This window comes from Melopsittacus undulatus, chromosome 1, assembly GCF_012275295.1.
Source record: "Melopsittacus undulatus isolate bMelUnd1 chromosome 1, bMelUnd1.mat.Z, whole genome shotgun sequence".
Classification (NCBI taxonomy): domain Eukaryota; kingdom Metazoa; phylum Chordata; class Aves; order Psittaciformes; family Psittaculidae; genus Melopsittacus; species Melopsittacus undulatus.
Genome location: NC_047527.1, coordinates 84436112 through 84460817, shown reverse-complemented (window position 1 = coordinate 84460817; position 24706 = coordinate 84436112). Strand labels below are relative to the sequence as shown.

Below are 24706 nucleotides of genomic sequence, written 5' to 3'. Positions count from 1 at the left end.
TGCTTAATATTGCCATACTTAACCATCCCTACTTGTTTTCCCCTTCCTCCTCCAAACTGGCGTTTAGTGCCTGGTGAAAGGGGCACTCGGGGTCCACATTGAGCACGTATCTTCAGTAGCAAGCGGATGCCCCGAGCTAGGCCTCTCGCTAAAACCCGGTACCTGCACAAGGGCCCAGTTCTGCATCGCTCACTTCAGAAGAAGCCCTCCCTACGTCCGGACAGCCACCCCCGTATCCCTCAGCTCCCCTCACCTCACACTGCCTCAGGCCCGGCTTAGCTTGGTCCCGCCCCTCCCCTTCGGCGGGAAGCGGCCTCCACCCCCACGTGACAGGACAAGGTCCCCGCCTCCCCCCTCAAACCCGCCCGCCCCGAGCAAAGACCCCGCGGGGCGGCAGGGGGGAGCTGCCGCTCAGCCGGCAGGGGGCGCCCGACCCCTCCTGCCTCCGCCAGGGGCATCCCCTCCCAGCCGCCCTTTGCCTCCGATGCTGACCCCCACAAACACCCGCGGGCTCCAATCTCCGAGCCCGGTCCTTCCCCTCTGCCAATCCACGGGCACCTTCCCGTGCCTCGCCTCAACCCGACCAATCCGAGTGCGCAGGCCAGCGCTGCCCTCAGCAGCCAATCAGGTCGCGGAACGGCGGCAGGGCCCTCCTCCGCCTCGCTTGCCCCGTAGCAGTGCCTTCTCTCGTCTTCCTCCACCCTTCTCCCCCCGCCTCTGCCGCGGCGCAGGCTGGCGGCTGCTGCAGCGCCCCGCCGTTGGCGTTCACCTCACCGCAGCACCTGCCGCCACCGCCGCCTGAGGGGCTCGGGCCCCCCGCTGACGCCGGCCCTTCCGCGAGCTCTGCCCGAGCCATGCTGTTCCTGGCGGCCGCTTTCATCGTGGCCTTCGTCCTCCTCCTGTACATGGTGTCGCCGCTCATCAGCCCCAAGCCTCTCAAGCTGCCCGGCGCTCACGTCGTGGTGAGTGAGGCACGGGTCCCTCTCGCCGTCCCTCTCCGCCCCGCACTGAAGGAGCGGGCCGTTGGCTGTGCTCTTCCCCGCCGCGGCGGGGGGAGGGAGGGTGGCGGCTTCCGTGCCGTTTTGTCCGTTGGGCTGGCGGGGAGGAGGGAGGCCGCTTCTTCTGAGGTGGGCGCGCAGCTCTGTGGGAAGGGGTGCCTCACTGTCGGCGGGGGTATGGCGGCTTTAGGGAATACGCTGGAGGGTGAGCGGAGGGAAGGCTGCCATTCATAGGAATGGTGGGGGCTCTCGGGGAGCGAGCGGACGGTCAGTCCCTGTAGGATGGTGGTGGCGAAGTCCCGTGCGGGGGGTGGGAGGGTGTCGGTGCTGGGGGCCCCCGCTGCTTGTTGCACCCCGAGCTACCAAAGCATGGGAGCCACAGGTCCCGGGTGATAAGGAAATGACCCGTACTGATGAACCTGACAACCGCTGTCTGTCTCGGTTGGTTTGAGGTTATCTTCTGAGTCACTAGAAATGCCAACCGTCTTTAGTCTTCATGTTTACTTTTTGAGACATCCCTTGTGTACTCTCGAAGTTACCAGATATCTCGAGTTTTTGTTTTCTTACAGCATTTCCCACGGTATTTCTGTGGGGTGTGTGCTTATAAACAAAGGCAAAATCTGTTGTTTCCTTGGTCTAAAAAACCAAGTCAAATGTGAGGAAATGGAAAGACTAATACAAAGGAAGTGGTTAGATGACATTCATGCATCTCTTCATCGTTAAGCACATAGATACTGATGTCTATGAGCAATATTTTGACTAGTCAAGATGGTAGATGTAAGGCTTTAGGAGGAAGTCTTCAGAAAGACATATGGTTGAAAGATTTCATGGATAGGGCACCACTAGAAATTGTATGTGTTTGTAGCTTGGGGAGCAATAGGGAAAGGAAACTATACCTGCCATGTGCTTTCTGATGTATCACAAAGCAGTGGATTTGGACACATGAGAGCTGTTGAATGAATCAGGGTCCTAGAATCAGCTTATTACACTTTCGTTAAATTCTTAAGGTACGTTCTCTGTAGAGAAGATGTAGTATACTGTTGATTAAATATGCTTTTAAGGGGGGAGTAGCACTTGCAGATGTCCTTTATTACAGTGGGAGTTTGTGATGATCCATAAGGTAGGCATTTTAGGTGCAGGTGAATTTATAGCTTTTTTTTACAGGTTGTTTGTGGTGTTTTTCTTTTGATCCCTGTGTGGTGCCTTGTTTTGTTGGTATGTGGTGATGGGGTTGGTTTTTTTTTGTTTGTTGGTTTGGTTGGGATTTTTTGATTGTTATTTTTGGAGCTCCCCTTTGGAGAATGGAGCTGTCCCCAGGATAATTTAGACCTGTCCAAGTTGCAACAGTATTCCCAAATTGCTTTATGCAGTAGGTGTTACTTGGATGCTGCAACTGGCTTTACAGCATCATATAGTGTATGAGGTGTGTCGGAGCTTGCACTGAAGTTCTCTGGTTATGGCTCTTCCCACAGATGTAAAGCTTGTTAAGGAGGAGCCCTTCAATACTGTGTAAAAGCAAAGGTGAAGCAGGTGTAAGGTCCGTAACACTATTTAAGGACTTTGAAGTCTTCTCACAGAAAAATATCAAAATCTGTGCTCTCCATATGTACATTCTTTTTAGTTTATTACTTGATTCAGGTTAATGTACCATCTTTGTTAGGCCTCAGTTAAATCTAGTCTTGCAATAAAGAATAAAGATCTGCAAATTGTGTATTTAGCTGGTTAACCCTTCTCAACAGTGCAGTCATTACCCTTGCACAATAAATACAATTTTTCAAGATACAGTAGAATATATTGGTGGGCTTTTTAAGCAGAAAAAGTCAGTCTTGGGTAGAAACTCTTCCTTCTGGGATTTGTTCAAAGTATCTTGAAAAGGTATCTGCTACATTTCTGGAGGAAGGTCATTGGCCAGTTTCAGAGGCTATTACATATCAGTTATTGAATTTTCAACTCAAGTCAGCATTCTTTTATCTGTTAATCATCATAGAGTGGTTCAGCTTTAAAGGAAACTTAAAGATCATCTAATTCCACCACCTGCAATGGGCAGGGACTCTTTCCTCTAGACAGGTTGCTCCAAGCCCTGTCCAACCTGGCCTTGAACACTGACAGAGACGGGGCAGCCACAGCTTCTTTGAGCAGCTTGTTCCAGAGCCTCACCACCCTCACAGTGGGGAACTTATCCCCTATATCTGATCTAAATCAATCCTCTTTCAGTTAAAGATGGAACTGAAAGTACGCTCTTTCAGTTTAAAGCCATTCCCTCTTGTCTTACCCCTACATGCCCTTGTAAAAAATCTCCAGATTTCTTGTAGGCCCCCTTTAGGTACTGGAAGGCTGCTATAAGGTCTCATAGAGCCTTCTTTTCTCCAGGCTGAACAACTCAAACTCTTTCAGTCTGCCTTCACAGGAGAGGGGCTGCAGCCCCCTCCCTGATCATCTTCGTGGCCTCCTGGACTCACTTGAGCAGGTCCATGTCCTTCTTGTGTTGTGGGCCCCAGAGCTGAATGCAGAACTAGGAGGCGTTTCACCAGAGTTTTCACCAGGGTTTCAGTTCAAGCACACAGCAATTCTCTATATCTCACACCAACATTTGCATTTATCAGGGGGGAAAGTTAAGGATACGTTATTAAGGATCACAGCTAGAGAAGTTGGAGCCAGCCTTTCTGGAAGAGCTAATTTGGTACCTGTTCTTCTCAAACACAGAAACAGCTCAATAATGCTGCTCAAGGGCTGGTAGTATTGCATTCTGACCATTTGAATTAGTAACGGATTTAATTCTCCCTTCCTGTTCAGAAATTAGTCTGTGAATTGAATTCCCTATGACCAGATGAGTTTTGTTGACTCCTGAGGCTGGGTTACAGTGAAATTGAATTGCTACTGATCCCATTTTTCTAATGTCTGGACCTAATGAAATGCAGTAGCACTGTAGAACTATTGGCCACAAAGGTGAGATAACTGTAATATCTTGTTTAACGTAGCGGATGGGTGGTGGTCTTTTAATTCTGAGAATCTACATTAGTAAGTTACATACCTAACAGGCTTCATGGCTTTGCTTAGGCTCACTTCATTGTAGCACAAAGCAGTTTTCATTAGTGTTACAGATTTTTTTTGCTGTTTCAGGAGCATTCACCATGAAAGCTAACCTCCCATGTATCAGTAACTGCTTCCCATCTAAATGCTAAAGTTCTCAGCTAATTGATATTGCCTTTTGATATAACCCTATCCAGTGTTCTTGGGTGTGACTATGAATAAAAACTTCCTTTTTCCATTTTTTGCTTGACTTCAGACCTTGTCTTTTTGAAATAAAATTAGCATTGTTTGAGAAGCCAGAGGCTTGGTGCAAGTACCTTCACCTTCAAATAATTCCTCTAGTTGCTGCACAGCTCCTGGTGTAGTTTACCTGTTCATGGTACTCAGCAGTATGTGCAGCTAGTAAGCAGTTGTCTCTCAGTGCTGTATGCCTAAAATTGAAATTGGAGCAGTATTCCGTGCACATTGATTAGTTTATGTGCTGGTGTACATGCTACTGTTGAAACTCAGTAGAAGTAGCTCACGAGTGCTGTGGAACTGTGATCTGCCTGGATGTATCAAACTGAGTCTTTTAATCTTTTCAGAGATGTACTGAAATCTTGCAGCCTATTTTGCAAATACCTTAAAATGTTTAACTTCTTTCCATCATAAAACATTAAATTGGGTTCTGCCAAAGTCCCAAATCATTAACCTAACACTCTCACTCTTACTGACATCATTTACTTTGAAAGCAGTCATCCTTGGTTCACAACACCACAGACCAGGTTTCACATTTCTAGACATGTGTCTTGGAATCATCCTCAAAGATTTGTGCAGTGTGAAGCTAATCGGAAGTAGCTATCTCTAATAATAGAGAAAGCCTTAAGAGTTGAAATTAATCTTTGTGAGTGCTTCACCCATTCTTGGCTTATTTGTGACTTCAGACAAGCCAGTCAGAAGCCATGGTCCATGTTATAAACCTTTGCTGGAATTATTTGATTTACACTAAACTATTTTTGAAGGTTAGTGATAAAATATTCATATGAAAGAATTTAGTGACTCATGGGGATGTACTTCTGACTCTTCTGACTTTACTGCCTCCAGGAGTGGAAAGAATTTTAAGGACAGTGCATCTCTGAAACCAGAGGCATTAGCAGATGAATAGCAAACACAAGGCTTTTGATAGGGCATGTCTGTAAGAGATTGAGGATCTTTGCTTTGACACTAATTAACTCAATGCCTTAATTTTCTCATACTTAAAATGGAGGTGGTACTTTACCTTCTTTTAGAGAAGTATTTTAGAGTATTTTGAGATGTGATAAAGAACAAAAAAATTGTAATTTCCAGAGCAATCCAAATATTTTTCTGTGTATTAGGAAATCTGTATTTCAGAACTCACCTCATCAACAGATTTTTTTCACAATAAGTGCTTCTGGGCATTTTCTTCCAGTATCTTGCTGATTAGAGTCTCTTAATATGCTGTTAAAAGAAAGATTTGGGTATATAAGGAAGATACCCGTGTTTACGTAAGGATCAAACATACATGTAGTCTGAGACTGCACTTAAATGAACAAATCATGTAAAAGCAGTGTCAGACAGGCAGACATTTTTATTTTACTCAAAAAGAGGCGTCAGGATTGTCATCTACACCTTGTTCCCCATGGGGTTTGTAAGTAGGTTTATTGAGAGTAGTGAGAGAGGTGTTGACTTTAACCTGTATATTAGTAACATTTGGCAGTGTATCCTTCTGCAACATGTGATGCATCACCCTGCATTTTTCTATAAACAAACTATTAATTTCCTGTTTGTGTTGAGGTTTACTCAGTGCTACAGTTTAGAGGAAGAAGAAAAGGTAATGGAAGTTTAGGTGCTGGCATCCCCACAAAACTGGAATTGTGGGATGGTATGAACTATTAGAAGTCCAGACTGGGGGACTCAGAAATACTCTACAGAGGACCAAGTGTTGAGTTAATGGATTTTATTTTATTGTAATAGGAAAGAAGCTATTTTCTGTTTATGTTTATATTGTGGTATCTTAAGCAGGCATGATATCTTAAGCAGACAATCTGTAATTCTTAATTTTGCAAATAATTTCTACAGTGACTGGGTATGGAGGGGCAGCATGTAATTGTATCATTATGACTAACACGAATAGTGATTTCAAACTTGTAACTACTTCTGCTTTTAAAAATAACATTTAGTACTTAGTCAAAAGCATGTGAGAGAGCCCATGTGGGTGCAGGTCTAAATGTGCTTGAGGTAAGAAATGAGCAAAAAATGCCACTGAAGTAAAACTGGTTTTAGGGTAGAAGCAAATGCTCATTGATCTGCTCAGATCTTATTTTTCATTCATACTCAATCAGTAAGCTAGCTTTAGTGTATCTTCTGTACTCACACCTCATTGAATGATATTTTAATCTCAGTATCTTTTTAGAATTTTGATTTGATTTGACTCACCATATGGGGGAACGTGAGAGGGTAGTGGACTAACAGTGCCATTTCCAAATAACTTTTAGGTAACTGGAGGCTCCAGCGGAATTGGAAAATGTATTGCTATTGAATGTTACAAGCAAGGTGCTTTCATAACACTGATTGCAAGGGATGAGGTAAGTGTATGTTTATTTTTACTGGCTAAACTCTCTTCACAAAATCCATGCAGGTGGAGAATAATTTTAGCATGTATAATTATTCATACTTTCTTCAGTGTATATTTTAAGGGGATCTTAAGCATTTCAAGTTAATGCATTTGAATAGCAGAGGTGGCTGCCTTTTTAAGGAGTGTAGCTCAACATGGAATTAGCTTGTCTTAAAACTCTGCTAGTGTTACCACTTCTGTTAATGGTATTCATTATTTTACTGTCTAGATCTGTGGCAGAGGACAAAAGCAGGAAAACTCCCATATTCTTTAAAACCATAGAATTACCTTGAAGTAAGAGACAACTGGGGATTAAATACAATTCTTAGAATTCACTGAATATTTTGGTGTCTAATCAGCATTATATCATACTTTTAACTACTGAAAAACTGTTCAAGACAGTGCTGGAAGAAAAAGTGTTGTTTTGTATTTGTTTGGGGTTTTTTTTTTTACTAATAAGTATTCTAACTTTGGTTGGAATGACCATTTTCATATTTTTTTTTATTTTATTTGTAGAGAAAAACATGATTATTCAGGAAACAAAAGCACTTAACTTGGGGGGCTGAGTCCCAGCTGTCTTCGATAATTTTCTTTAATTTGAGAACTTAGTTTGCTTACTCTTGAATGCATCCAGAATGAACACATTTTTTTTAAAAAGGAGTATGACAGTTTGAATTTACCAAATTTTAGTTTATTTCTATTATAATTCTGTGACAGTGATTATACTTCAGAATAGTTTATATAATATTGCATGAATATAAAATAGAACCGAAATACAGATGAAGAATTAGTACTTACAGTCTTAGGTGTTCTGTGTAGTTGTATGAAACAAAAGCATTATATCTGTTATAGGCATTGTTACTGGCATTAGAAGAAGTGAAAATCAGAAAAGTGAGTTCTGGTAGTTTTATTGATTTTGTGTATTCATAATATATTTATAAATCTGTAAAATTACAAAATTAAGGAGTTACAACTAGTTACAGGTAACTCTTCGGGGCTTAGGGTTTATTTCTAAGCCTTATTCAGATACCAGAGACTAATACTGCTCTCAGAACTGCAATGTTCTTGTGTCCATTTCAGAACAAGCTGCTGCAGACAAAGAAGGAAATAGAAAAGTATTCTGTTAATGACAAGCAGGTAAGATCACTGCTAACAGTGAGTGTTATGTGTTTTGTTTAATTCCGTTACTACAACATAGTTCAGTAGTCCTGTCTTTAAAACAAAGCTGTTTGACAAACACGAGCAAGGACTCAGTATTTGAATTGAAAAATATGCTTACATGAGATATGCTGAGCTCTGCTGTATTTGATATTGCCTGTCTAGTGCATTAGTCTGATTTTCGTAGAGAAAGATTGATGTCTTTAGTGGTAGGTGTAGTATGTTTGTGTGGATAGTTGCAATTTACTGTCACTCACTAAGTGCTTGCATGCTTCAAGATGAAGTGGAAGAACCAATTTTTTTTTTTTCTCCAGATCTCTTGCTTTTTGCAATTAAAAAATAATTGTCTTGGGAAAGAAGTTAAGGTACTTGATTCCAGGTTTAGTTTACTTCATCATACATTGTTTTTCCTGGCAAAGAATTGTAACAGATACACAAGTTAAATTTGTGAAGTTCTGAAACTTCTGAACACTGAAGCTGCCTTAGTGAATAGGTAGTGCATTCATGCATAAAGGCACTGTAATAGAGCTTGCAGAGGTACTAGCTTAGAATAGGTAAGCTTGCTACATTTAAAATGTGCGACTTCAAGATGACATGCTAAAATTATTTTTTTTTCAGTACTAATAACCAAGGGTAGAGGTGAAACAGTTTTGAGACTGTTAATGTATTTGACTTCTCCCTTCTTGTTCCAGAACCTTTTTGTTACTTTCATGGTTACAAATATGAACAATTTATGTGTCTGTGGAAAGGGATTTGAATTGATAAGCTGCATGTTTTGTTGAAAAGCAGCAATGGAAAAAGCCAAATATTTGGAGGCAATAATGCTAGTACTAGGTGATAAATTTTTGTAGTACCTCAGTTTATAATGTAAGATTCCATCTTTTTTTTTTTTTGTCAAATGGCCCAAGCTGATTTTTTTGGTTCTTTTTCTGTGTATGCTGCCTTACTCAGATCAGCTATTTGAAAAACTGAGACATTTGAGGTGAGGAGAAGCTATGTTTTGCCCAGTTACGAAAATAAATAAATAAATCCTCCTGTTTTTTTATAGCTGCTCTAGCAGTTTCCCAAATGTAGCATTGAAGTTAATCCCTTGCCAAACACTGTGTTAGGGTGTTCTTGTTGAAATCTGTCTAAGCTTGATAGATGCAAACTTTTTAAAAGAGTATTACTTGGTACGTGTTCCTAAGAGGTTCATTTAAAATCTCCAAAAAGTACCTTCAAGGTTGAGCAAGCTGCAGTGTGAACTAAGCAGGACTGCTTTTGCAAGAGCAGCTTTAGACTTGTAGCCAGCTTAAGTAAGCGTAGGCAGTGGGACTGGTAGGTGGGCTGGCTCTTCTGTAGTTATTGTTGGATTGTAGAAAAGGTCACAGGTGAACCTGCCTGATCTAAATGCAAAGAACAGAACTGGAAAAAGCAAGGAGTCTGAGGCAGTGCTCACACTAGTACAGCAGATCAGAAACTGGGAAGCAAGGATAGCAGAAGTGAGAGAAGCTGTAGAAAAGGATTGCTGAAAGAGCATAGAGAAAGATATCTGATCCACATCATGCACACAGAGACTGTTGTTTACTAAATGTCAAGCTAAGAGGCAGAGATCCTCAGGAAAGATTACTTTTTCATGAGCATATGCTGTCACCGTTCAGCTCAGATATATGCATGAAACCAGGCTGCATTGACAACCGGGGTCTGACATCTACATACATTTTAGTGTTTGACATTTTCATGCAATTTATTTAGAGTACTGACAATGTGGCCATTATGGGTATAGGTGTGCAATGGAACAAAATCCTCGCCTTTAGGTATTTTTGCAATGTTTTTTTTTTAATCCCTTTCCTAATATGAAATAGTTACTTTGCTGGGAGCTGAATTGATCTTCTGTTGTGAAAGCTTTATTAATGATCCACCACCATGCAATATTTGGAACAAAAGTTGCGGAAAATGGCTGCGGGTATAAGACTATTTCTGGCAAGATATTCCATGTCTTAGGCATGGATCTGTAGCACGTGCTTTGCAGTGAAGGTAATCCGTGTACTGTAAAAAAAGAAAGAATGTAAAATAATACAAGCAGAGAGGTAAATTGTAAAATGTAATAGTAGTAAATAAAAGCTGGGATAGTTCCTAAGTGTGGTGTTCACAGTGTGAATAACTAATCTGTGTGATCTGATATATTGACCAACTGCTCCAATTTTGATATAGAGCTGTGATTTTTTAACCCTCCTCACTGATCTTGCGACGATATCTAGATAATAAATCAACGTAACTTCCATTCAAAAATGGGATTGTGTTCTTAAACTTCTGTAAAAGATAATGTTTCTAAAATGGAATAAATGCCCTAAGGTGAGATGCATGCATACCATGCAATAACTCACACCACAAACTTACTCTGATGTCCTGTTACACACAGTGCTGGGAGGCAGGAATAGCCAACCTGCAATGCAGGAATGGCAAGCAGATTCTGTTTATGTAGCTAAGAAGTGTTGCAGTCTGACCAGAGGCAGAACTGACAAATGACTATCTGCCAAAGCAGTTAGTTATACTGTGGTAAGCTGCTTTTTTGGTGTGTATGTGTCCACATGTTCCACCTAAGTGGTCATGGTGATACTTGTTACAAACTGGTGATGATTTTGTTTTATTTCACCTCAAACTTAAATGAAGTTTAAATGAATTGACCGAAGTGACAGAAAGGATAGAAATCTGATTAAAAATACAGGAGTACCTCCTTTTATTGATATTGCTTTTCTTTTGAAGATGATGAATTTTCCTGAAGCTCTGCTGATTGCTCAGCAGAAAGCATAGCTTGTCAATACCTGGCCAAGCTGGAATTTACGTCTTGCAGTTTGTAAGTGGTAACCCAAAGGCAATGCTTCCTTTGGCCAGAAGAAGTTGTGTGAAGAAGTTACAGGTTGCCCAGAGAAGTTGTAGCTGCCCTGTTGCTGGAAGTATTCAAAGCCAAGTTGGATAGGGTCTTGAACAGCCTGGTCTAGTGGAAGGTGGCCCTGCCCATGGCAGGGCTGGTGGAACTACTCGATCTTTAAGGTCCCTTCCAACTCTAACCATTATCTGATTCGATGAAGTTGATGTGAAGGTGTTTCCGAACATGGATTCTGAGATCATCTTGCTGAAAGTAATCAGTGACTTTAAGAAGAACAGGGCCCAACAAAATTTAGCTGCAATAAGATTTAGTCATTTGGGTATTGCTGTCCTGTCCTGCCTGGCCCACCCTGCTCCTCAGCCCAATGCTTATTTTCAGGCTTTTGTAGCTTCCAAACTAAACCCCATAGTCTCTGGTTTCCAGAGAAGGAGTAAATATATACATATTATTTCACTTTTTACATAATATAACACTGCAACTAGTCAGTTTCTCACAATTTTATTTTAGTTTTGTCCTTGACATGTCCCAATTAAACAGTGTGCAACTAAGTTTACTGCTACAAAAATAAAGACATGATGAAAAAGATGGGTAGTGTGCGTTGCCAGTACTGAAGTTGAGGTTTTTAACACTTGCTTTATAAATTTTGGAAAAGTTTGTTTGGTTTTTTTTTGTTTGGTTTGGGTTTTTTGTTTTTGGGTTTTTTTTTCCCAGTGTTGATGCTGTAGTTTTCAGAGTAACACTCTGCAGCCATGCCTTTCTAGGATGTGGAAGAAAACGTTTGTTCTTAAAGGTAGACTAGGGCACACAAATGGTTTGACTTGTGCTTAATGCTGATGAAAGTTAAATGTAGCACTATGAAATTTTGTCTGCCTTGGTTCAAATAGTTTTTGCTAAGCTTTATGTAAATAAGTCGTAGTGTGCTTTTATACAGTAAATTAGGAATGATACCTTATGCATGTGTAGCTGCTTTGAAGATCCTGAAATGCTTTTATATTCTTAATGTGACATTTATTATACTAGAATGTGTGTGTATGAGGGAGAGGAGCTTGGAGGGGGCAGGGATTGTGTTCTCCAGTGTGGGAGAAGTATAAACTGTCCTGTCAAAAAGACTTTTTGGGTTGTTTGTTTGTTTGGTTTTGTTTTGTTTTTGTCTGGAAAAGATATGTCATTGGGTTTTGTTTCATTTTGAAAGGCTTGGAGTCAACAGTTACTGGACTTACTGTGTTAAAATATTCTTTCACTTTCTTTTTCCAGGTTGTACTCTGTATTTCTGTTGATGTATCTAAAGACTATGAACAGGTGGAGAATGTTCTAAAACAGGTGAGGAAGTATCTGATTTGCTTATGTGTCTTAAGCTTATCTCTGTGTAATGTATTTCTAATGGAAATAGTTTCTTATAATGATACAGTACTAAAGGAAAGATTTTCCTCCTAAAGATCTTAACCTCTTTCCCCTCTTTCAGGCTCAGGAGAAGCTTGGACCAGTGGACATGCTTGTAAACTGTGCAGGAACATCAGTTACAGGAAAATTTGAGGATATTGAAGTGAATTGTTTTGAAGTGAGTGAGCATGCTTTTTTTATTTTGTATTGTATTTATATTGTATGATTTCTTTTTCAACCATTCTAACAATTAGCTTGCATTCCTATGTCTTCGAAGGCTTTTTAAGAATAGTGGCATGCTTGATCTGTGGTAGCTGCCAGAATTAGATCTGTGAGGATTGCCTCTAATTTCTCTAATTTGGTCCAGTGGTAAGGCAAAACAGTGAATTCTCCGTCCAGGGGAGTGTCAAACCTCAAGATGGCACAAGGCCTGGCATGTATTTTATAGTTTAATGTACTGTGAATGGCACTGAATTTCATATGGTCTCACTTTTTTTTTTCTGACGAAGATTCTTCTTTTTTATTACATATTTTTAACATGTTTAAGAAAAATTTAGCTGTTATCAGTGTTCAGTTCTGAGATGCACAATTTGTTTGCAGATTAAAAAGCTGCTGCTCTGATTAGAAGACCAAAAAAACTCTCACCTCATATCCCTGTATGTTGATTACTTTATACTCACAGCCCTCAGTCCCTGGGTCATCTACAAATAATGCTGAATAATCTGAAAACATTAAATAGGCATAATTTTACAATGAATTTGAATAATCCATTCTATTGTTTGTATAGGCTATCAATTATGGTTTAGGTCTTCTAAGAGTGAAAAGTAAATACTTTCACGTATCCTGCCAAAGATTAAAATCTCTGAAATGCATTAATATATAGAATTTTTCTTGTTTTGGAAAGCCCTTTAAACTTTTATTTCAGTATTTTTTCATACATCATGTGTAAGTGGATTGTTTCCTGGACATTGTTTAGGTTAGATTTTCCCTCAAATATTCTTTTTTCCTTGAAGGCCATATGGTTCAGAGTATTATCAGTATCCTGAATGCTGTTAAGACTTGTTGATAGACTGGGTTTCTTTTGGCTTGAAGTAAGATTTTTAGCTATAAAACAGTTTCTTTTGGTAGGTGATAGAACAACAAATTTAGAGAACCTCATTATTAAAGCCAACTGAAATAAGGCGTTTTGATAAATAATACCAAACAGCTGAAGAATTCTGAATCTGTGGCTCAAATACCATATTAATATCGTTTGTACAGAGATTAATGGCAGTCAATTATCTGGGTAGCGTTTACCCGAGTCGAGCAGTAATTGCTACCATGAAGGAACGAAGAATGGGGAGGATTGTGTTTGTATCATCTCAGGCTGGACAATTGGGCCTCTTTGGTTATACAGCTTATTCTCCAACAAAGTTTGCTCTTCGAGGGTTGGCTGAAGCCCTGCAAATGGAGGTACGTGTGAAATAATTTCAGTATTTTAGATTGTAAACAATTTATTTTTCTTTCAACTAGCAGCACAACATGTTTTCATCTAAATAGGTTTCTTTGTCTTGTGCAGTTCTGTCTGTCTGCTATTTTGCCCCTTTTTTTGGCAGCAGTACAGTCCTATTGCTCTGCATGGGGTTGCAGAAGCAAAGCTGATTTCAGTTGCATAACAGGGAATAGATTGAATCCATTCCTAGAATTGAAGGTGACCACATGTACAGGCATTTTTTTTAATCTTTTAACTGAAAGGACTTGGTTTTTAAATCTTTTGAGTAAAGGTCTTTTTCAAGGCTCTTAAGTGCAGAATGATGCTGAAGATTCCATGGATTCATGAGGGGCAGGCCAATGTTTCCCAGCTTGTTTATGAGGCCACGGTAAGTGGTATGTGGACCCTATGCAACAACAGAACTTGCAAGCTAGAATTTGTGGGTTGTCCACCAAAAAAAACCAAACCAAAACCTAACAGTATTGACAGTGGTTCACCCTTCTCAGTTTTGGTGTGTGTGAGCTTAATCTAAACTTATGCTTAAGTCAAGACTGAAAACCAGCCAAACACTGTTTTCATTATTCAGTGGAAGAAGGTTGGTAAGTACATTGTAGTAAGACAGGTAAAATTAATTTGAAAATTACTTCCCTTACTCTTCTGTTATGAAGATATATATTTTTTTTGGTTGTTAAATTGTTCACATATTAAGTGCTGGTGTTTGGTTCTAGACCCTTGCATAGTCCCTGTTGTTACCCTGTTCTGTTCAATCTAGCTATATTCCTTGATCCTGAATGTGGGGTGAAACTGCCTCTAATCACTGCTGGCCTGCCAAATAGAACAACGTGACTGCAGGGTCCTTCAGACTGGTGACAGATATTTTCTTGTGAAAACTGACTTGGACAAAACTAAAATTAGTGTGTTTATGGACCTGTGATGTGGTATTTCAGTAAGTGCTTTCAATATAGAATGTTTCATGATATAAATAAAAATACTTAGCTCTGTACAATGTTTTGCTTTATCTTAGCTCTCTGAATATAAAAGCTTCTTTATTTGTATTGGAATACAGATTTGCATTGTTGCAGTTTCTGAATAGTAGCGCAGTAAGTGATGTAATTCTGTGACACATATGTACAAATACATAACTAAATGTAATCCTTGACATGAGACCTTACATTTTTCCTCTAATTTTCTGCATTTTTTTTCCTTCTGCATCCTTAAACTTTGAGCCCTTGAAAGTTTATACCATGGGTTGAAAAGCCTTGTGACTTGAGTATACATCCTAAAGATACCAAATTTTCCTTTTACATTTTTGTTGGTTTGCCCTCATCCAGCCAGCAGTGAGAATACCTTGACATCGACAACAGCAAAAAAGCATGCTAATAAGCCTCAGTGAAAGCCTTTTTGGCCTTGTGGTTATAAATGTTGGGTATTGGTTTTGGCAAAGATTTAGTCTCATTTTAAAATTGAAATTGGTATAATCATAGAACTAAACTACTTTCATATTCCTCCTAAATGCCTTAAAAACCACTCAGGTTCGCCAAATGATTTACATCAACTGCAAAGCACTGAAGTATTTTTATTAAACAAAACAACCATCTTTTAAAATCTTTGCTGTTTTGCATGTTTGTCAAAGCTGAGTCTTGCAAGTGCTGAATACATAACCCTAGAAGCAATCTAAATTCATGCTTGCTGTATTTCTGTGCAAGAGAAATTAATGAAGTTGAGGGACATGTAAAGGCTGTAAGTACTAAAATAACATTTACTTTGTAACATGCAGGTAAAACCTTATAATATCTATGTAACGGTGGCCTATCCTCCAGATACTGACACACCTGGCTTTGCAGAAGAAAGTAAAACAAAGGTAAATTGTCCTTCAGTAATACTATAATGTTTTTAAAGCTTCACTTTGTAGTAAGTAATGCATTTCAGATTTCATTTACTTTCATAGTACTTTTGAAATCAGTGCATATTGACATTTTAAGAAGTACTTTTGAAGACTTAAATTTTATCAGCTTAACTACTCAGAGTTAAATACCTTGTAGGATAATATTGCATGTTGTTCTGGCTTTAAAGGGAAGAACTACCTACTTTTAATAGCTGAATCACTGCAAAATCTTTCTGTACACAATGAAATTGTTGTGGAATGGCAAACTGTGAAATCACTACTTGTTTGGATATCATAGCTAACAAGCCAAAAATAATTTCCCTATGTTGTGTCTTTTATAATATGCAGTTCTGGTAGATGTGATGGATCAAAATAAACCTCAGTTCCTTCAGTAAAGTCTACAAACTGTCCATGCTTTATGAATATATGTAATGACACAATTCAGTAGTGACTGTTGACTAGCATTAAAGTAGGAAGTGAACTTTTTGTGTTTGTAATGCAAATGACATCACTTTCCAGAAGAGTGTCAGCAGTAAGGCCTTTTCCATTGGGCTTACCTTTAAAGTTTTGACTTTAGCAAATTTAGTTGCTTCTCATCATGTGACATGTCCCTACACATGACCCACAATTCCAAAAATTACATTCAGGCCTCCTTTTGAGACTGAAGTATCAGGTAACCAGAGAAAAATGTCTTATTTTTTTATTTGCATACTGTGAACCAGAAACCTGATTTTAAGGAGATCAGTCTTTTCAAGATGTCTCTTCATGTATAATATGAGATTGGGGTTGAATCCCATTTTGTCTTATGCTCTTTGTGTAGGAGTCAGTAGGGATGGTGTAACACTCTTACTTCATCATTCTTGATACAGGTATTCTGTATTATGGAACAAAATGTGCCAGAATCAGACATCTGCAAATACTTGTATAGCCTGCATATTCTCTGGGTTTTTGTTTTCCTTTGTAATAGCCTATTTCAGGAAAATACATAATCACCAGCAAAATGCACTGTTCATCCAAGATGTTTCTTTACAAGAGATTCAGTGAGATTTATCTCATTAGTCAAAAAGATATTGTATTTCAATCAAAGACTTTCCTATGTTTTAGCATAGGTGAAGTCTTCAGGTGACTTGCTCCTGTTGTTACAGTGTATCTTAAATCTATGCAGTACTGCCTTGCTCTGACAATTCAGATGCTTGTCCATTATTGTTGCATTTAGTTGACACTACTTAGTTTGCAACATTTCTGGGGTTAGCATCTCTTTAGGACTATTTTTCACTGTACTCTGAATATAGTAAAAGGAACTGGGAAGATGTTAGGAACTGGAGTACAGTTTTCCTGTGTTTGATACTGGCCAGTAAGCTCAGAGGTACATAGGGGTTATGAAATGAAGATCTGATGGTGTAAGCCATATCACTGTAGGAAAGTGTGTGAAAAGTGTTTGTGATTTCTGCTGGCAAAAACACTGATATTCCTCTCTGCTCCCTCTTAAAATACACACACTGGAAAAAAAAAAGTTTTGGGCAAGCCTGGTGTGTGAAATCAGAGTTTGTAATTGTACAGGTATTTGGAAATAGGGTTTCTGTGAAATTTAATTTCTGTAGTAATTTGGGTTGATAATGACAGAGGAACCAGTAGTTGCTCAGCTCTTCCCTAGGAGTGTTTTTTTTATTTAAGTATTGATCTCAGGGTTAAACTAGTCACAGCATTTGACTAGGCTTGAATGGATTAATTAAATTTTGTTACTAAATGTAACAGAATTAGCCATTACAAGTCAACTTGTGTTGACCAAGTACTCCTTTCTCCCTAACTTGGTGCTGGTTTTTAATTCATCAACAGAACCATGTATCTCAACATGCTGAGCATAGCTGCTGTGCAGTTAGCTGCACCGTTGTTTGGTTTGTTAAAAGGACCTGAAGACAAGCATGCTTCTAAATGCTTGAAAACAAGTTTTTGCTGTTTGTTTTTGTAACAGACCAGACTTTGTTGCTTGTTTGTGGTTTGTTGTTGTTTTTTATTTGGGGGGAGTTTAATTTTTTGTTTGTTTGGTTTTGGGTTTTTTGTTTGTTTTTGTGGAAAAAAAACCCAAACAAAATGTGTTTGCTAAAATTGTTTGCCCTAATTGCTTTTTTCTAGCGAGGCAAAGTAGCATAAGTGCTCTAAAACATGAAGAAATAAAATGTGATGATGGATTTTGTGGTTACCAGTGTGTGGAGTTTGAGAAATTAAAAAAAAAATAAAATAAATGAAATAAATTGTTTTCTAGTATCTCAAAATATTTCAGGCCTATCTTAATTTCTGGCAAGAACCATAAATTAACTAATACCAAGTGCTGAGGAGACATAGTTTAAGCATTTTGATTTATTCTACTGAAAATAAAATACTTGGGGGGAAGCACTTTTTTGTATTTTATTAGTAATGAGCTATTAAAAAAAAGTACTACTACTACAAGAAGAAGTTTGCATTTCCCTCCATAAAAATAGGCTAAAACCTATGAAGGTAATAATTAAGTGAATGTTTAGGTGACAGTATGATACCACTTGGTAACAGTGATGTCCTCCATGATAAAAGATTCAAAACCAAAATTTGACCTTCATATTTTTCGGTCTCGTATGTTGTTAGTCAAACTTACACTGGTGTTTTTTTACTAAAGCCCTTAGAGACAAAGCTGATTTCTGAAACTTCATCTGTTTGTCAAGCAGAACAAGTCGCCAGAGTTATCGTCAAAGATGCCATAGTAAGTAAATTATCTTTTTAAAGTAAAATTATCTTTTTAAAGTCTCTCACAGGAGAGGCAAGGATTGTACGTAATACTTGGTCAAGGCTGTGAGACAATTGCTAAGCTAAATGCAGAATCACTTTACACAAAACTATACTCTTCAGTTAGTTTGAATAGGAAGTATACTTTTTTTATTCTTTTGCTATGTGCCCACAAATTCCTTTATACAATCTCTTGGAACTAAAAAGTGTCTGAAGTTGTACATCAGACAGAACAAAATGATGCATCAGTATGATGCAATGTCTCAAAGGCAGATTATGACTGACTTTAGAGCACTAAACTCTATTAGTTTTTATGCATGAAATACCATTTGTCTAACCTCAAAAGCTTGTTGAATTATCTTACTTTCCTTGAAGATGAGTTCATATAAAAATAATTTTACAAAAATGAAGGCAGTCTAGCCTTTTTGGTTTTTAATGTATTAAGTATATGATTTATGGATGATTAAAATATATAAAATGCTGCTCTTAGAGGTTAAAAGTGTATTGTCTTTCTGAGGCTTTCTTTTTTAATGTTTTGTCCTATGGAATGCCCGTATGCTTATTAAATACCATGGAATGGAAACAAACATGAAATTTCATGTTCCTAAAGCACCAAGATTTAAGCCTAAAATCTGTAATTACTTTGCAGTTCAAAATACTCTTGATCTTCAGCATGATTTATATTTACAGCAGGTGTTCAGTTGTGAAGATTTTACAATATTTTCACAAATACAGCACAAGAACAAAATTATGTCTGTTTTTAGGGGATGAGTTTTAAAAGCAAGCACTACCTTTCATAGCATTCTGCTTTGGTGCTTAAGGAAAACTAATCTCCTCTCTAATCTTAAGGATTTAGTATTTCTACACCATGCTTTCCAGCACTTTGAGTGAAATGTTAGTTCAGGCATGGTCTTTATGTACTCAAGCTATCAGTGGAGAAGTCTGTACTGTAGAAGCTGATGGTCCTCTTGGTTGTGTGTTGGGAAATAACCAGATCTCTAGCATAGATTCACTCCTAACCCTGATTCAGGAGCACTACCACCTACTTTCAGTTCCGCATTCCATAGATTTAGTCCTGCAGTGTTTCAGAAAGTCTGTTTTCCAGCATAAAGTCTCCTTGGAAAAAAAAGGGGAGAGGCCTGGCAGAGCTGCAATTTTCCTTATGAGTAGTCAAAACCCAGCCAACCAAACAACTTGGTGTCTGTCTTCCATCTTCTGCCAGCTGAATTGCTTAGGAGGCTGTGTATCTCATGGTTTTGAGGAGGGCAAGGTAAAAATCCTTGACATAGATGGAGGACCTGTTACCTAGCATCTGAAATGCCCCCCCCCCCCCCCGCCAAATTTCATGTGACAGTGAACAAAAGGCAGGCATTGATTAATTCTACAGTTACTGTAGTGATTGGTGATCTGGTGACGTGACAGAGTTAGGGTGTAATTCTGGCTCTGAAGTGCATTTGCCACCAGAGAGTCTGTTGTGCGTTTCCTCAATCAGTAAGCATGCTTCAAGAAGAAATTTAGTGCCTTTCTATCTTGTAAAGAAATCTGCAGTAATGTAGCACACCTCTCTCTAAAGAGATGTTAGCTTCCTTGGCCATTTTCAAGTGAATGCCTTTTGGAATGTTGTCGTATAGCACAAAATATTTTTAATATTAATTGTGTTAATAGTTTTTTACATAAAAATATTTGTTATTAGTGACATCAGTCAGCTGTATTCATAAAGAATAACTGTTGAAATATGGCAAATCACGATTTGCTACAACTGGGTAAATTATTTTTTTCCTAATTGCTGTTTTCATTCCATCCAGCAAGGGAACTTTAACAGCTCAGTTGGATCAGATGGTTACATGTTATCTATATTGACAAGTGGAATGTCACCAGTCACTTCTATTACTGAAGGTCTTCAGCAGGTAAGATTTGGGAAGGCCCTGTAGTCGTAATTTCTTATAGTTTAAAATGCTTTAATTCGCGAGCATTGATCATTTTTTTTCATCAAATGGCTGCTAATACCACAGAGACTTGGATTTAGAAAACTGAAGTAGTATTTTCAAGTGGAAGCAGGAAGTTGTTGGGAAAGCTAAGATTGCTACCTGCTACTCAGTCCTGAAGTAACATAGTTATGATGGTTTTCATGAGTTTGTGTTCTGGAGATTATATGATGTTGTTCCCTGGAACTTTTTTATTTCATGAATAAATAATATGCTGTAATCCAGGATTTTAAATGAATTGAAAGATGTTTCTCTCTGTTTCTAGGTTGTTTGCATGGGCATTTTTCGCATCGTTGGCTTATTTTACCTAGGAAGTTTTGACAGCATAGTGCGTCGCTGCATGATGCAAAGGGAAAAATCTGAAAGTGCAGATAAAACTGAGTAATCTTTACTTTGAATTGAAAGAAGAATGTCAAACAGCCCTGGACAGCTTGCTGCTTAAGTGGGACTCAGTTTTTCTCCTGAAGGATTTAGACTGGAAGTAATTGCGTATGTGACAGATGAGTCCCCTCAAAAGCTATGAAAGAAAACAGAAGTACAACTCCAGAAAATGCCAAACTATGCAAAAGTGTGAATGAGGATTAGATTATTTTTTGGGGGTGATCTGAGATGGAGAGAATCTGGGAAACTTGTGATTCTGCAGAGTAGAATTTCAGAACGTACTGTGTGCGGTAATTCTGGACAGATGCTTAAGTTTTCTCACTTTGTGCTAATGGACAAAATAAGTACCATGACAGACTGGGCTGAAGTTAAATTGAAGTCCCCTGAGCAAGTTGGTACGTTTTGCTAACGTTCTGGGACTGTTTTTAATTTAGAATGTTAACTTTTCCTTTGGCCAGTCTACAGGTCCTTCTGTCAATGACAGCTTTCCTTATTCTAGTCAACATGCAACTGTGGAAACCTTAAAATGGCAGAACCATTTGTATGATCCAAGCTTTCTCAGTCTGGGAGTAATTAAAAAGTATGGTTTAATATATGCATACTTTCTAAAGGGAGATGAAGAACCCATTCCCACAGAGAAATGCTAGGAGATGTGGTCGGGTCTGTAACTATTCTGGCCTTTGGTGTATGTTGTGAACAAAAAAAAAATCAAACCAGTATCAAGTGTGTTGATTATGACTTTAAGCATTTTAAGCCATTGAAATAATGTACAATTTTTACAGATACTTATCTGTACTTTCCTATCTACCAGTTTTTGCTCTGGAAAGGAAAGTAGCGTAGTGCTACTGTTATGCACATTATTTTTCAAAGCTGCAAATGATGAGCCAAACTAGTAGTTGATGATAGATTCAATTGTAATTAAAATGCCAGGCTCTTCCAGTAGCAGGAATGTAGCTTTGGGGTGGAGGGGGAGGGCTGTGTATCAGAACGGCATTCCACATTCATTTTGTCATTACACAGAAAAACTTTTGCATGGCAAGAAATCATTTAAAATACTCTCCTTCTATGCCTCAGTTCTGGTTTGTTTCATTTACAGTATATGAAACAAGGCTGCTCAGTAACTGCTTCAGAATACACAGAACCCCGTGGTTGTTGCTGATAAATCTTAACACTGAAAAAACTTGATGCATAACAATGTTTTAAGGGTGCACTATATATACTGTTTATTTAATGGACCACTGTAGCAAGTGCCTTGTGAGCTGCTTTTCTTTCAAAAGCTGCATATTTTGTATTTGTTAGCACTGCTGTGCTTTCAATGTCATATTTTTCATTTTCAGTCAGTACTCTGAATCTAAAATTACTCATAAATTTTACTTGAAAGTAGTATTTAACAACCAAATGGGAAAAAATGTTTGCTTTTGTTAAGATACTCTCTACATCTTCTTCAGAAGAGTTACTCAAGCTGAGATGAAAAATAATAGTTGGTTAACTGGAAAACCTTTAATATGTAATTTATTGTGGCTGTTTATTTTCTGTCTTTGAATTTGGTTGATCACTTTTCAATTTTTCTTCACATAGACCAAACTTGCTTTAATATCTGGTTTACAAACATATTTTTGGGGGAGGGTCACATTGGCACTCTCATTTTAAGTGGTTAGACTTTAGTTGAGGCATTGTTGAATTCATCACAAAGTCGGTGTTTTAGGTCCTGCCTCTTGATTTTGTTAAGACACGTGAAGCTGTGGATGCCTGTGTTATACTAGTTCTGAGAATAGGGCATATTCCTGCATTTTTAAACAGCTGGGCTTCAATACAAAGAAATCTAGTGTGCATATGTTTCCTGTGCTGCTTAATGTGAATGACATAATGGAGCATTTATCACACATCCATTGTCAACATTGCCGTGTTTCTTAAAGCAACAGACCAATGCTATCTGGACCCTATTAATTGTGTTAATTCTTATTTTGATGAAAATCAAATATTCTTTGCCACCTGCAGGAGATACTAAGATGGGTAAATCAGTTGTGCTGTAATTTGAAAGAAATGTTTATGTAAATTACTTGACAGCAACGCAAGCTGGAAGGTCAGGACTTACAACCAGTAAGACTTTGGATACTTGAATTTTTGGATCTTCAGCTTGGAGTGTTAAAGAGTTTGCATTTAAGAAATATAATCCAGAATGTCAGAGCACACACGAGACACTATGGCAGCTGGGTCTCTTTAAAATATTTCAGGTTGGATATCACTAGTCACTGTTTCTTGACCAGAGAGTCCTCCCAGTCATGACTGATAAAATTTCAACTCAAGTCTCTGTGAAGGAGGAATAAGAATTCTGTGTGAAAATTATGGCACTGATGTGTAGACACTTCAGCTCACATCTTGCATAGTGTAAGTGGTTGTATTGACAATAAAACTGTAGGTTGAACTCCTCAGCAACTGTGCAGATTGGAACAAGGCAAGTTTTTGAAGGAATAAGTGAAGAATCATCTTCTAAAATGCTCTATTTTCTGCTGTTGCAAGTTAATGCAGTTAATTTTAACTGATAAACTTTTCAACTGTTTTATTGTCAAAACATAGTGAATTGTCAACAACAGCCTTTGGTGTAAATTTTGTTTTCTTATGCACATTCTTTATCAATATACTCATTTTAAGGTCCAATATTAAGTGAAGGAGATGCCTTGTCACCTTGTGGAAAAATGTTTAGCAGCTGAAAAACTATTTTGCCAGTTTAAATGTTACGAAACCTCTGAATTGAAATGTCTTAGCAATGTATTAGATCCGTGAAGAACTTCAAATAGGCTTTATTACTTTTTGTCATATTGGCAGTAATTTAATCACTTGTGCCATATCAGTCACTGTCTTGTCTGTTGTTTTCTTGGTCAATCTCTTAGATTCACTTTAGGCTTTTTGACAGTCTTTTCCATTCCATGTAGTTTCTAATGACTGTCTGCTTTAAAATACAGATTCATTGTATCTTTTCATATAGTTTATTTCACCAAGGTGTTCTTGTGCAATTTGAATAGATCTAATATTTTACTAAGAAATAAAGATATAGGTAAATAAACTTTATTTGCTGTGAAGAACTCTAGGCACTTTTAAATCGTAAAAATATATAGCATTATTTGTAAAAAGAAACTTTGTGCTTATTGCTTCATCATTTTTGTGCCAGAACTGTAAACTAGTTTTCATATTTTATATTTCTCGAAATAAATGGAGAATCAACAAAGCCTGTAACTTCTAAGTTCTTTGAGGGGTTGAAGAGTGACAGATAAATTAATTTGCAGGGTTTGGTGCAGTTTTTTAGTTGGTTTTGTTTTGGGCTCAGTTTTTGGTTTTGGTTTGTTTTTTTGTTTTTGGGGGGGGGGGGGTTGAATCTAAATCTGGGATTAGTTCAGCAGGATCTTCTTAATTTTGTGGGACAGCAGAGGGGGCAATATATCCCTTCATTTTAGCAGTTCAGGACAGAGGTGTACAGCAGATGAAACACATAAGGAGTTCAACTGAATTTTGCCAGCACACCCTGTGTCATCAAACCATGATAAAAGTGGGATTAAATTCACAAAATCTGCCATTATTGCAGGGGTGCTGCCTGATGTAACTAGTGATTGTGCTCTCTGCATGTGCTTGTGGATCCTGGTGAGCCAAGCGATGCTCATTCTTCCTAGCAGAAAGCACTAAAAATAATAGTTATGGGTAACTGTCTTTCTGTACCAGCACTGGGCATGCAGCTGTCTAGAAAATTATTATGTTTCAGTTCTGAGGCAGGAGGGCTCAAGTAGATAGCTAGCTCCAGGATAATAGTTGGGGAAAGACAGCCTTAAGGTACATCCTCTCAGTAAATTCAAAATCGCAAAAGTTCAGTCTCTTAGACGTTCTTTCTGACTTATCAGAGAGACAGAATCAAAGACTGATTGAGGAAAGTATGTGCTATCTAAAATGTGTTTTAAAGCTGAGGGGCTGATGTTAATCTGTGAATGGTGGAGAATAAATGTTTTGAAATAGAAAGCTATGGTGCAACTGGAGCTGCTGATTTTAACTTTTCAGTAGAAGCAGCAGGCCAGAGTAGATTGCTCTTCATTCCTCCTTGTAATCGGATTTCGGCTACAATGCTAAATTACCTGGGAGCTCCTTTTTTTCTCTTTTCCTCCTGCCCAGCCAGCACCAAGCGCACTGAAGAG

The 24706-nt window shown here is 38.4% G+C and overlaps 1 protein-coding gene across 1 annotated transcript; it reads left to right on the top strand.

The window, feature by feature from the left end:
* The first annotated feature begins 676 nt into the window (after positions 1 to 676).
* KDSR (3-ketodihydrosphingosine reductase) lies at positions 677 to 23754 on the top strand. The gene is made up of 10 exons (XM_005149936.3): positions 677 to 962; positions 6524 to 6613; positions 7723 to 7779; positions 11924 to 11989; positions 12132 to 12227; positions 13310 to 13501; positions 15298 to 15381; positions 18056 to 18139; positions 19968 to 20069; positions 20413 to 23754. The coding sequence occupies exons 1-10, from the start codon at positions 855 to 857 to the stop codon at positions 20530 to 20532; spliced, it is 999 nt and encodes a 332-aa protein (XP_005149993.1). The 5' UTR covers positions 677 to 854; the 3' UTR covers positions 20533 to 23754.
* The last annotated feature ends 952 nt before the right edge of the window (positions 23755 to 24706 follow it).

Excerpts from the sequence above, each read along its gene's own strand:
- KDSR (XM_005149936.3), top strand. The coding sequence starts at position 855 with ATGCTGTTCCTGGCGGCCGCTTTCATCGTGGCCTTCGTCCTCCTCCTG. Across the intron at positions 11,990-12,131 it reads TGGAGAATGTTCTAAAACAG|GCTCAGGAGAAGCTTGGACC; the intron begins GTGAGGAAGTAT and ends CCCCTCTTTCAG. Across the intron at positions 15,382-18,055 it reads CAGAAGAAAGTAAAACAAAG|CCCTTAGAGACAAAGCTGAT; the intron begins GTAAATTGTCCT and ends TTTTTACTAAAG.